This window comes from Monodelphis domestica, chromosome 1, assembly GCF_027887165.1.
Source record: "Monodelphis domestica isolate mMonDom1 chromosome 1, mMonDom1.pri, whole genome shotgun sequence".
Classification (NCBI taxonomy): domain Eukaryota; kingdom Metazoa; phylum Chordata; class Mammalia; order Didelphimorphia; family Didelphidae; genus Monodelphis; species Monodelphis domestica.
In genome coordinates, this window is record NC_077227.1 from 490,644,410 (window position 1) to 490,657,495 (window position 13,086).

At 36.7% G+C, this 13,086-nt stretch overlaps 1 protein-coding gene across 15 annotated transcripts in view; it reads right to left on the reverse strand.

Annotated features, from left to right (window-relative positions):
- PHACTR3 (phosphatase and actin regulator 3) overlaps positions 1–13,086 on the reverse strand; it is a 329,288-nt gene that overhangs the window by 80,936 nt on the left and 235,266 nt on the right. For 6 of the 15 annotated variants that reach the window (XM_056812889.1, XM_007475643.3, XM_007475641.3 and 3 more), the window contains 2 exons: positions 7,252–7,516; positions 5,382–5,629 (listed from right to left, as the gene is read on the reverse strand). In XM_056812889.1, the coding sequence (XP_056668867.1) occupies positions 5,382–5,629; positions 7,252–7,516 (513 nt within the window). The remainder of the gene's footprint in view (positions 1–5,381; positions 5,630–7,251; positions 7,517–13,086) is intronic. The other 9 variants (XM_056812890.1, XM_056812887.1, XM_007475642.3 and 6 more) reach the window with 2 other exon arrangements.

Genomic DNA, 13,086 nt, shown 5'->3' on the forward strand with positions numbered 1-13,086 from the left:
AAATTCTCATTCTTTTGTATTTGTATCCCCAGCACCAAGCATAAAACCCTGCTTATTGATTGACTGATGAGTGGCATTTTCCCCAAGACTTTTATTTCATCATGGCCTACCACACCCCTCCCTGCCTTGATAAATGGTCTGGTTTCATGAAATGGAATGGCCAGAAGCAACTTATCCTCTGGTACCTTGGATGAACCTTTGAACTTAATTAGGCTCATCTTTGGGTGATGGACACGTATATGTTGGTAGGACCTGCGAGGACTTATGCTCTAATGGCATACACTTTGAGAACTGAAGATTACCTCCATGCTTTAGTAAGGCTTTGGGGTCCAAGTGAGTAATTACGTTATATGTTTTGCATAATTGTGCTGTTGAATGTTGCATGCAATATAGCTTATGTTCTCTGCTTCATGCTGTTGTAGGTTTTACATTTCTTGATTTGTTATACATGCCATTTTGTATGTGTTGTGCTATATGTTCTGCTATGCTATTTAATGTGATATGATAAGAGGAAACATCTGCCATGATGAGAGGACTGACTTGGACTGGATTCATGAAGACCTGGGTGCAAGTCTGGCTCTGTCACTCTGGCAAGTCCCTTAAACTTTTTGTGTTCCTAGGACACTTTTAAAGCTCTAGTTAGAAGGGAGTTGCCAACCTACATGACTGGAGGGAATTTCTTATCAGGGAGCTCCTACCCAGATAAAAATCATTTTTTTCAGACAAATGAAAACCACATTAAAATTATATTCTCATCTTTTTTCTTCTGTTCTGTTGTCATGAACTGAGGAGAGAAAGTAAGTCACTTTTCCAAAAGGAAAAAGCAGGCATATTAAGATCTCAAAAGCTGGCTGCCAAGTGACTGAATTCCTGTTGACATGAAATTTACCCTTGATTTTATCTATACTCCTGGAAGAGTGAGCTACCAGCAGGTCTACACGAGCTCAGAAGGAACAATAACCAGAGGTTCTCGCCTCAGTATTTCTCTTCTGATACAAAGGGCTCCTTCAGTGTATCTTGTTGAACATTGCCCTGTACTACTGTTTAACCAGCCTTGTTCTTGTTCTCTACTGAATGTGCCTGGAAGACCACATCTAATTATGTAAACATATTGATTTCTCTTTCACGAACAGAACAATCTTCCTTTTGTTTAGGCTGCAGGGACACTGCAGCTTCCCTTGTATCAATGTCTCAGGTTATGAGAATGCACGTCCTACTCACTTAGCAGGAATGCTACAGATCAGTAAGAAAGGTTGGACAAAATCAGGCAACAGAATCCTTTACAACCCTGCAGTGTTGGATTTTGATGTAAGTAAAAGGAAGTCTGTTCTGCTATCCATCCTGCCATGCTTTATTGTCAGTTATTTTGTAACAATCACTAAACTCGACCATCTTATTGTCGCATCTATTACTTAACAACAGAGCTTCGCTAATATGGAATAATTGGTGAGGTTAGCCATTGGGAGGAAGTAAGTTTAAATGTGTGAAAAGGAGCAATTATAGCATCATCTATGTATGTGTCTATGTTATGTTACCTGCACTTAATTTATATTTAACATTGTGTATTCGATATATACACTTGGTAGCATTTCTGTGCAGTAACATGAACTGATGGCTAACATAATACTCATATATATGTGTTGTTGTTCAGTCATTTTCAGTCACGTCTGACTCTTCATGACCCCATGTGAGATTTTTTTCTGGCAAAGATACCAGAGTGGTTTGCCATCTTCTTCCTGAGCTCATTTTACAAAGAGGAAATGAGGCAGACTTAAGTGACTTGCACACAAGCTAGTTCTGAGGCTAAATTTGAACCCATGAAGATCAGTTTTCCTGATTCCAAGCCCAGTGCTCTATCCACTGCACTACCTAGCTGCCCCCATTCATATGGAGAGTTTGATTTTTAAAAAACAGTTGTTTTAAACTTTGTGAAAATGCATTTTGCTCACTAGATTAAGTATTTCTCTTGAAATTCTATAGGAAATGGACTCTATAGTTCAGACTAGGATAAATGAATGAATTCAATAATTCATCTTTTATTAAGGAACTACTATTTGTAAGATAATTTACCAGGCACCAAGAACAACAACAACAAAAAAAAGATAAAAAAATCCTTCAGTCTTGATCTCAAAAAGTTCATATCTAATGAGATTTGTTCACAAATATATGCATGTTAAAATGATTAAATTCCTGGGAAAGATCCAAAAACTTTAGTCATAAGTTTTAGAGCTGGAAGGAATTTTACCAATAATTTCACCCAATTCTTCATTTTACATATTGAGAAACAAAGGGCATAAAAAGTCAAATGATTTATCCAAAGTCACACAATAAGTAGAAGTTTTAGGATTTGAACTCAAGTTCCCTGAATGCAGATACTGTGCTCTTTCTACCAAAACACATGGCCTCTCTAAAAGAAAGGACTTGCTGCTAGAAAATCAGGAAGGCTTTGTGAAAGAGTGAGAGACCCTGAGCTGAGGCTTAAAATGAGAAAATGGGTCAACAAGGGGAATTTGCAGTTGTGTACATGTGAGGTAGAGGACTTGAGAGGATGTTTCAACCACAAAAAATGGTATGTGGATAAAGGCATAAAATGACATGATATGGTCAGGATTCTTTTGAACTGAGAATAAAACTAGGTGGGTAAAATATGAAGAAACACCTCTAGGATGTGTTTTTTGTTTGTTTGCTTTCTTGTTTTTTTTTTAATATGGACAAAGTATTTTAGTTTGAATATTAAAGCAATAAAAAAATCAGACTATATCTGGTTTGTGATGAATATGTGGTGGAATTTTAAATCTTCTTAATCTATTGTTTTGTAATATTCACCCTGTACCTGAAGAAGGTGGGTACATTTTATAAAATAATTTTTGTTAGCCACATTCCTGGAATCTCCATTTTAGGAAGTACTCATGATAGCCATGTGCCTTTGAGATCCAGACACCCTGGAGTACTTTTCAACTTTCACTTCGGCATCTTTCTTATGCTAGTGATGCTTCTACTTCTATGGCCTTTTCCAGTTGATAAATTTGACCCCCAAACCTCCATTTAAGAAAGCCCACAGCAGTCACAATGCTAACTGGAAATGTAACTCAGCCAATGACACTCTAAACTACTTCTCTACTTTGTTCTAAACTCCTCCAACCAACTCTTCTCTGTTCCCCTTTACTCCTTGACTGTCCCTAACAGAATGTGAGCTCCTTGAGGGTAGGAATTATCTCTTTGCTTGTATTTGTACTCCTAATACTTAGCACAGTATCTGGCATGATAATAAGTGTTTCATAAATGCTCAGTTAATGCTTTAGGTCGCTACCTCTCTACCTATTTACCTATTTGATATTCAATGCAATGTGTGATCTAGATAATCCATTTTCAAAGATTTGAATGAAATAAGAAACACTTAACATTGAAATAGCCCAATATAATTTGGTCTTTCTTGGAAGACTGAGAAGGAATTTCAGAACCATGCGATGCTCAAGGTCGTCATCACAGGTTTAAGGAACAACAATGTAGAAAAATAGTGGTTCATAGACATGACCGCAAGTGAAACAACCAGGAACTTGCAGATGTGTGCAAGTGCGCAATTATGCATGTGCATGCAGTAGTACTTTGTGCCTGTCTACCTAATGCATCAATCCACTGAGTGACCCTAAAAGTAGTTTTGCACCTTAAAAATTAAAGGAATTGTGTAAATTAACCAAGTAAGAACTAGGACAATTCTTCACTACTCAGTAGGAGCTAATAATCCTTGTATTTATTTCCCCAAACACCTCTGATACCAGAAAGTAAGATGGTATTTGTTACTGTTTGTCTGTACAATATCATTAAAAATAGGTTAGCAGGTTTGCCTTAGCCTTAAGGCAATGCTTTTAGAAATTGCTATTAGCTGATATTTATTCACTGTTGATGCTGGTATATACCCTGATTGGAAGTACTATGCTAGCTAAGAAAAAGATCAAAAGGTAGACTCTACTGGGTAAATTAGGTGTATAATATATGAAACTTATGAAACTACTAAAGACATCAGAATACCTCGTTTTCTTTTTTAATACAATGATTTTCACTATATTTTGAATTACTCTGCTCATAACATTTTATACTCATTGCATAATAATAATGATAATTTCATATCTTTAGTTCTTGCAGGTATTACATTTTAATTCATTTGATCCTCATAACAACCCTGTGTTATTATCATTTCCACTTTACAGATGAAGAAACAGACTGAGAAAGGTTAAGTGATTTGTCCAGGGTCACACAGCTACTAAGTGAGGCTATATTCAACTGAAGTCTTCTTAACTCTTTCTAGTCCTTTATGTATTACGTTGCCTACTTGCTTGCCACACAATCTAGATGCCTCTAAAATGTTATAATGATGTATTGAGTTTATAAACTTTTGAAGCCAGTATTCATTTATTATTCATTTCTTTTCTCTACAGAAAGTTAGCAAGTTAGTAAGAAGAATGACTGAAGTTAGCATGAAAATGATTCCCATTTTACAGTTGAAGAAACTAAAACCCAGAGAAAGTAGGTGAAATATGTAATATCATACAGCAAGGTAGTGGCAAATTGAGGGCTAAAACACTTTCTCTTATCCAGAGTTACTTCCATTGGACTATAAGCCAAAGTCTCGATAATAAAGTTACAGTTAGCATTATTATTAGTTCTCTGAACAGCAGCTTTCCCAGCAGTGTCCCATTAAACATATAAATACATGAGCAGAGTCCATGACATGTAGGAAAAACTTTATACTCTCCCTCTCCTCTAAATGTTCCATTTACTCAACATATAATATAAGCAAATGCCCTCTGAATAAGATCCATGGTAGACAGAGAAATTATACATACATATATATATATATATATATATATATATATATATATATATATATATATATATATATATAGACAGGATTATCAAGAAACACTCTCTCAGAGGGCAAGGTCACTATTAACAGTTAGAGATATGCTTATCCTCCAACCACCTTATTTTTTTCAATTATCAGTTAAGTATTTATTATACATGGATTCCCCTATATACTTTTCAAGATAATCTGTACTACTTTGTGTTAATGATCATAAACTTATAATCTGCTTTTATTTTATTACTAAAACTACTTTTATCCCTTCTAAAACTATTTAAAGTTATATCCCTTTGCCCTAGTTCTAATGTTTGTTCCTATATTTGGTGAATGAGTACCTCAATACTTCACCCTCTGTGGTTTCATAGTCTTTAAACATATCTCCATCAGTCTACAAAGAAAGAAAAGAAATCCTTTTTTTTTTTGCTCTGCCTTCTCTTTGTCTCCTATCCTTCTTCCCTCTACTTTCCCCACAAAAATACTTTGACAGACATACCAGTTTAAGTATTCATTGTTTTCTTACCAGAGATAATAGAATCGTTCAGTGCTTCTTCATCCTGATATAAAAGTGTATCATCCTTGAGTTCTGAATTCATGATCATGTTTTCTTTGTTTTCATCAGACTCTTTAACTGAGTTCCGTTTGTTCTCTGAACCTCCATCACAGCTCAGTACATTCTCTTTCTCTTTGCTTCGTTCAATACTGGAGGTCCTGGATGGACGCACATCCATTCGCTTCTTTGGCGACCCTTTACTCTCTCTTCCTTGAAAGCTAAGGTTGGAAAATAGCTCAGGTTATACTCAAAGCTTTTAATACACAACAGAAACTAAACTATGGAATATCAGTATCCATATTAAAAACCAGCTGTAAATGTGGGAAGAGAGGTAAGGAATGGAGTCTACTACATTTGGATTCTTGCCTTTTGATGAAATTGGATTACATCTCAATTCTGATCATGAGAATGCAGGTTGGAGTTCAATGATTAATATATCTATTTGATGTTTAGCAAACATCTATTTGATAATATATCTATTTTATCTATATGTATTTAAAATATATCCATTTGATGCTCTCCTGTATTGACTTTAAATAGTTCTGTCGAGGCTTGCGTATTTTTTAAGCCTAAGATATAAAACTATAATTTTAATAAATTTAGGCATAGGAAACATTCAATGATGACTGAAAAGGGCTCTTTATTGGATTTTTTCAACTGAAAAATTGTCCTTAGAGCACCAAGAATTAAGATCAGCTTTATTTGCCCTTGAAGACCTCTGTTTCCTCAAGAGGCCAGGTAACACAGGACTTTTTCAGATGTCAATACTTGGCATTTTGGTGTAGTGGATTCAGAGACACTCTCATAGTCTAGAAGATTTGGGATAAAATCCTGCCCCTAATACATAATGGCTGTGTGATTCTCATAAGTCACTGGTCTTCTAGGGGTCTGGGCTACTCCCTAATCTTTGAGATTGGATAGAAGATTGGTAAAACTATTCTACTTCCCTTCACTATTCATATCTCAGATCAAGGCACTATTCCTGTCTCTACCAGTACAATTGACACCACAGGAGTACATCAGTGCACCCAAGCTTATTTGAGCTGTGTTGTTCCTATTGGGATGTTACATACTATTTGATACATTCCCAAAACATACCAGGTCCTTCCTGACCTTAATTTCTCTGAATATACCCTATTTGTCTACCTGTATTACTTAAATTCTCCATTCTCTAGATAGTAACATCTGCACATAGGGTCTTTGATTTTCTCTTCTCTACCCAGTCCCTGACCACAGATCTTGATGACACATATAATCAACTTCTGTTTCTCCAAATTATACTTTTTCCTATCTAGTGGCAGGCCAGACTGAATCCTTGAAATGGTCTGAGAATCAAATTTCCTAGTAATCAATTAGTCTTCATAAAATCCAAGCATACTACTTATTTTTTGATATACTTCATTTCTCCTAGATGACTTTTGAATTAAGCTTCCTTATAAGCATACAGTTCTCTGTCAACTATTTGACAGTTTCATTTATTATAGTTTGCAGGGAAAATCCCCTGTGTATTAGCTCAGCTTTGTAGTCTCTGTTCTAGTGCAAAAACTTTATTCTTTAACACACATTTATCATCATATATGTGTCCTTTATTATTTTTGTCATATGTACATATATATTTTTTTCCTAGAGAAAGCCTTTATTCCTTTCAGGACATAAGTTAATGTGCACATGCAATCTTAATAGTAATTTTCTTCCTTTAACACCCAGGAAAATTTCATAAGGGGCATTGCCTGCCACCAAACATATTACAGAAATTCTTCATGAAGCCAGGTCTTTTGCAAGAGACTATTTGGAAGTACAAAAAGAAAAAAAAAAGCTTGGTGAAATGAATCCTCATTACCTGTCCTGACGGTGTTTGGTCGCCAGAGCTCGGTGGAGTTCCTCGATGACTCTGCTAGGAGGCAGGGGCCTATGGACAGCAGCGAGATGAGGGGACCCTGTAGGTGTGGAATGCTGTCCTCTAAGGTGGGGTTCAGAAATTTTCTGGCCAGAGGCTTGGAAGAGGGTGGCTTGTCCTGAGATTTGGGAGGAACCAACAACAACATAATTCTTCAGGATTGTGGAAGGAGGGGATTTCACTGGGTCATCATCCAGGTCACTCTCTGCTGCAAAAAAGGCAAACAAATAGAAATACATACCCAGTATTGAAGGACTAGTATTTTGGGCATGAGGAGTAGTTTACATTCAAACTCATTCTGCTTTCAGGAGTGAAACATGAGCTGCTTGCTACCCCTGCCTGCTTTACCAGTCCTACAGCATGAGTGACAAATTCATAGGTCCAACTGAGGTAATCAGAAAGGGATGTATTGCATATTGCATAGAGAATTAGGCCAAGAGTAAGGAAGATAGGAGTTCCTGTCTCCTCTCTGCTAGATGCTTTCTGTGATTCTGAGCAAGACATGTAACCTCTCAGAGCCTCGAAGAAGTCATCTAGAATAGGAAATTTGGAACAAGTGTTCATGTGTATTGATTGAGTGAGTTTCCTCATCCAGAGTTCCTATAACCTAGCAATCACTTGGGTAGATCATATAAAAATGGTAATCAGAAAAAAGAGAGAGAAAAAAATATTTTTTCTCTGCCCTTTCATATTTTCTTGCCTTCATTCTCCATCCTGGGATTTGTTCTGTTTCCCTAAGTTCATCCTTTCTTTCCTTTTCTATATCTTTTCCCCTTCCCTCCCTCCTCTTCCTTAGAAGGGTTTCAAGCTTCTAAGTGCTCCTTTCAGGAGCATTTTTTCTAGAGAGAGAGAGTGACTTTCCCAGGCAAGACATCTGCCAAGGCCCAGAGCAAAGACTTCATTAAAATTCCTCAATAATCTCCCCAGAGGCTGAAAGAGATGGAGTGGAATAGGAAAAATCTGTCACCTTGCACCAACTAAAAAAAGGATGGGGGGAGACCAACTTATTGAAGAGATGTTATATTTCAGTGGAAAGCAAAAACAAAAGAAAACAAGACCAAAAATAAGCCAAACCACAAACCTAACATTTAAAATGAAAAAGCAACCTGACTTCAAGGATTCCAAGGAGGGCAAGAAAACTGAGATGATTTGGGCCAAATGGGCTGAGCAACTGGCAACATCACAGTCCTTAACTGGTTAGTTTCTGCTAGGAAACCTGACACTGTGGCTAACCCAGGATCCAAGAGACAAGAACACTAGGCTTTACCACAAGCCAGAATGAAGGGAACATCACTAGCATTCTTCTTCATCTAACTTTAGAAGTGTTTTGGAATTATTTTCAAATAAGGAATTTTATAAAAGTAAAGATAGTAATTTTCATCTTGGGTTACACAAATTAGAAATTGTTTCTTTGAAGGTTACCATAAATCAGTCAACAAGCATTTATTAAGTGCCTACTATTTGCCAAAAACTATGCTAGGTATTAGGGGATACAAAAACAAAAATAACCCAATATCACCCTCAAGAAACATATCCTCTGTTGGAGGAAATAACACACATATGTTACATATAATATGTCTGTATATATCACATATATATATATATATATATATACACAAGGCAAGAGGAAGGGGAGTTATTAACATTAACATTTAAGGGAGGTGGCAGCAAGGTGGCTCAATGGATATAGAGTCAGATCTGGAGATGAGAAGTCCTTGGTTCAAATTTGGCCTCAGACACTTCCTAGTTGTGTGACCCTAAGTAAGCCACTGAACCCCAATTGTCTGACCCTTAACCACTTTCCTGCCTTGGAACCAATACTTAGTATTAATTCTAAGACAGAAGGTAAGGGTTTGAAAAAAAAAAATTAAGGGATAAGAAATGGCTTCCTGGTTTATGAAGAAAAGTAGGGATTCTAGAATATGGAGTTGAGAAGGACATGCATTCTAGACATGGTTAATTAGTACAAAGATGAAAAGCAGGCTGTCATTGAATAAGAAAGTGAAAGAAAACCAAGTTTCCTCCACTGGACAGTGGAGGAAAATGTGTGGAAGGCTGGAAAAAAAAGAGGTCGAGGTCCAGTTGTAAAGTGTTTTAAATGCCAAATAGAGGAGTTTATATTTGAATCCTGGATATAACAGGAGGCCATTGAAGTATGTTAGGTAGCCTGTCATTATAGGGTAGTATTACGGTCAGACTTGATCTTTCAAAAAGTCATTTTGGCAGCTGCTTGGAGAATGAAGCACTTAGGATGTAATCCTTACCAAGGATATTGATATTCTTTTGACCTTAGAAAAAAATGCCTTTAGCTAGGTAAATAGGAAGATTTTGCATAAAAAATGAATTTATCTATACTAAAAACTCTCTATGTAATAGAGTGTTAAGTAAGAAATAAGGATACCACAAGGATAACCAATTAACCACACTGCATTCATCAGTAAGATGAAGGAATTGGACTAGATAACTGAACTATGAGTTCCCTTCAGTTCTAAATATATAATACTCTTTTTGCAATCCTTACATGTCCTTTCCCTTCTCCTCTATCTATCATTGCCAGATGGAACAGTGAAGAGTAATTTTAGTATAAGAAAAGCTTTTGAGCACAGTATATGAGAAGCTCAGTGTGGCCACTGCGTTGTGATCATGAATACTTACTGGATTGGAATTTTGAAGACCTCACTGAAAACCTGGCTTGAACATTACCCAAATGATAAATGGTCAAAGGATATAAACATGCAGTTTTGGGGAGAAAACATTCAAAGCTATCAATAGCCATATAAAAAATGTTCTAAATCAGTACTGATTAGAAAAATATAAATTAAAACAACTCTCAGATACCACTTCAGACCTATCAGTTTTGATAATATGATGGCACAGTAGATAAAGTGCTGGGCCTGGAGTCGGGAAGACTCATCTTCCTGAGTTCAAATTTTTCATTAGACATTTACTAGCTATGTGACCCCGGGCAAGTCACTTACCCCTGTTTGTTTTGATTTCCTTAAAAACAAACTAGAAAAGGAAATGGCAAACCATTCCAGTAACTTTGACAAGAAAACCTCAAGGGGGATCATGAAGAGGTGGACACAACCAAAAACAAGAAGCTCTTACCCAGTAATCCTATGACCAACTCTAAATTCTATGTTTCTATGAAGCACCTCTTAGTAAGCCTATAATATAGGATTATGGTCTATCTCCATAACACTCTTGTTAGAAGGTCACAAAAGGTATGGACGGCGCTGCTTTCCTTGATTAATGTTCCTGTGTATGACTCTTTTTTTATCTGGCACCTAGTTCTGCTTTGTGACCAATTAAGGTTTTCATTAATAAAGGCTTTTGTTGAGAATATCAGTGGTGGTTAGTGATGAAAATCTGTTAGAGGTGATTTTTTTTTCCCTATTGGTGCCATCTAGTGTTCAGATACTGAAGCAAAATACATCTTCTTTTTGTCTTTCAGAAACTGTGAAAAGAATAAATTTCCAAGGGAGAGGGGGAAATGGCATACTGCCTGATGAGTTTAAGATTAGAAAGGTGTTTTGTCCACTAGAAATGTGCTAGGTGTCTTTCATGTTTTTCTTAAGGGATTTTCATTAAGGAAAGAAAAGTGTTTTGACAATAAAAGCTCATTTTTTCTAAGCCTATGCAAGGCTAAGAAAGCTGTGTTACTAAGCCAAAAATTAAGATACTCGAGTAAGGTAAATAATTCTTCCCCCTGGAGCACTACCTAATTCCCCTCCACCAAAATCCTACTGTTATCTCATTGTGTCACAGAAGGAAATAGAGTTATAACAACGGAATACAAGTTCTGGAAGATCCTAATGGAATAAAAAAAGATTTGGAGCTGAATCTCAAGAGACACTGTGTATCTATAACCCGAAAGCCATGCTCATGGGAGATGCTCATTACCAGAAGGAAAGTAATCGTGGTTTTTTTCAGCCATACTCAAAAGAGCATTCACACAGAAGAAATCATGAATACCTGAAGTACTGAAAAAGCACATTTCAAACAAAGTTTTATGACACTAGAGCATAGCGGGTAGAAGGTCAGCCTTAGAGCCAAAAAACCCTGAGTTTAAATCCCATCTCTGCCTCATAGTAGCTGGGTGTCCATAAGTGAGTCCTCTTGTTTATACTGAAAACTTTTTTAGGATTATAGATTATAGATAATTTGCTGGTTCGTATCAATGGAAAGTTTGCCCATGCTGCTAAGATTCTAGGTGGAAACACTGATGTCCTTACCTAAAAAGTAGTAGGATGATAGTAAAATAAGTATTTTATACCAATATTACTCCCAGAGATCTAGGGGAAAAAAAAGTTTTAGCACATCTACCTTCCGATCTGTCCAAGTTTTTCTCTATCAGTCTTTCAATTCATTAAATAGCCAGAGAGACAGAAACAAATTACATACACATATTTTTATTATATCAGCCTTCTTTCTTTAATTAATGACCCAGTTTTCACTGTTTATAGAGGCAGATGGTTTTGATCAGGAACACTTTAATTTGGTCTAATTAGTTAATCCTTTAGCTTTAACAAGGGAAAGGACACTGAGACTTGAATTTAAGACAGCAACATCACAGAGTAACTACCTCAATGCTACCTCAAATTTTCATGGGTTTAATGAAACTTTAACTAGAGATTCTAGGACCTGGGGCAATTTCAGTTGAGTAGTGGTAGGGTAGGGAAGGAATAAAAGGAACTGAAGCTAAGACAGGTATCAAATACAAGGTGTCAAAAACATTCTGGCCAGCCTGGAAAATAATTAACAAAATAAATAACAATACAATAAATATATATTATATTTAAAAACTAAGCCAATGTACAGTCTTCAGGGCTCCTATTTCTATTTGTTTGGCATCACTGGTTTTGGCATGGGCAATGTATCCCCAGAAACTCAGATAAACTATTATCAGGGAAATTCCTCTGCTCCCTTAGGCCCTTGTGACTCCCAACCCCAAATACCTGACCTTGGAGATCACCCTTCTTTGATTGCCCCATTGAATTGAGATGGACATAGAGATGCACTCATTCATCCATTCTCCAAATCATGGGAACCACCCCCATGCCCTCAGTCTAACCCCACCCCCCACCCTTGCTCCAAAGTCACATCCTCATTGCTGTAGAAGAATATAAAAACCCCAGAATGGAGGCATTCTGAGAGCAACCTCCCAGGTTGTTCCACTCATGCTGTCTTGCTGGCCAAAAAAGTTCAACATTATTAATAAATCTCTCTCTTTACTTTTAAGCTAAGTTTCAGAGTCTGGCATTCTTGTGAAAGGCATCCTTCCCAAACCCCAGAGGTACACCTCTACACCCCACAACAGTTTAAGATACAGAAATGAAAGAAGCAAAGTGGAAAATAGAGGGAATGAGATTGGAAGAACTTGGAAGACCTGGAAATAAATATAGGGTTTGGAGTAGAGGAGATAACCAAGTAAGCCTAAAAGTTATGGAGAGGAGAGAGAATGACATTGAGATCTATGGAAGATAGCATCATGAATCTAGATAGAATGGAATGAATTTGAAAAGACAGAGGAGAAGGATGGTGGCAAAGGGAAGGTGTGAGAGTAGCTGTGGAAAGCAAGTAGTAAGTATGTCAAATTCTCCTCCAAGCCTTGTATGGCAATAGTGTGAGAGGAGGATCCAGTATTGGAAGGTACACCAAGAGTTATGATGTCTCCAGGAAAAAAACAACACTAGATTTCAGAAAATACCAAAAAATGGAATGGATGTGAAAGAGATACAAGATGATAGATGTTTGTTAATATTAGAGGAAAGTGCT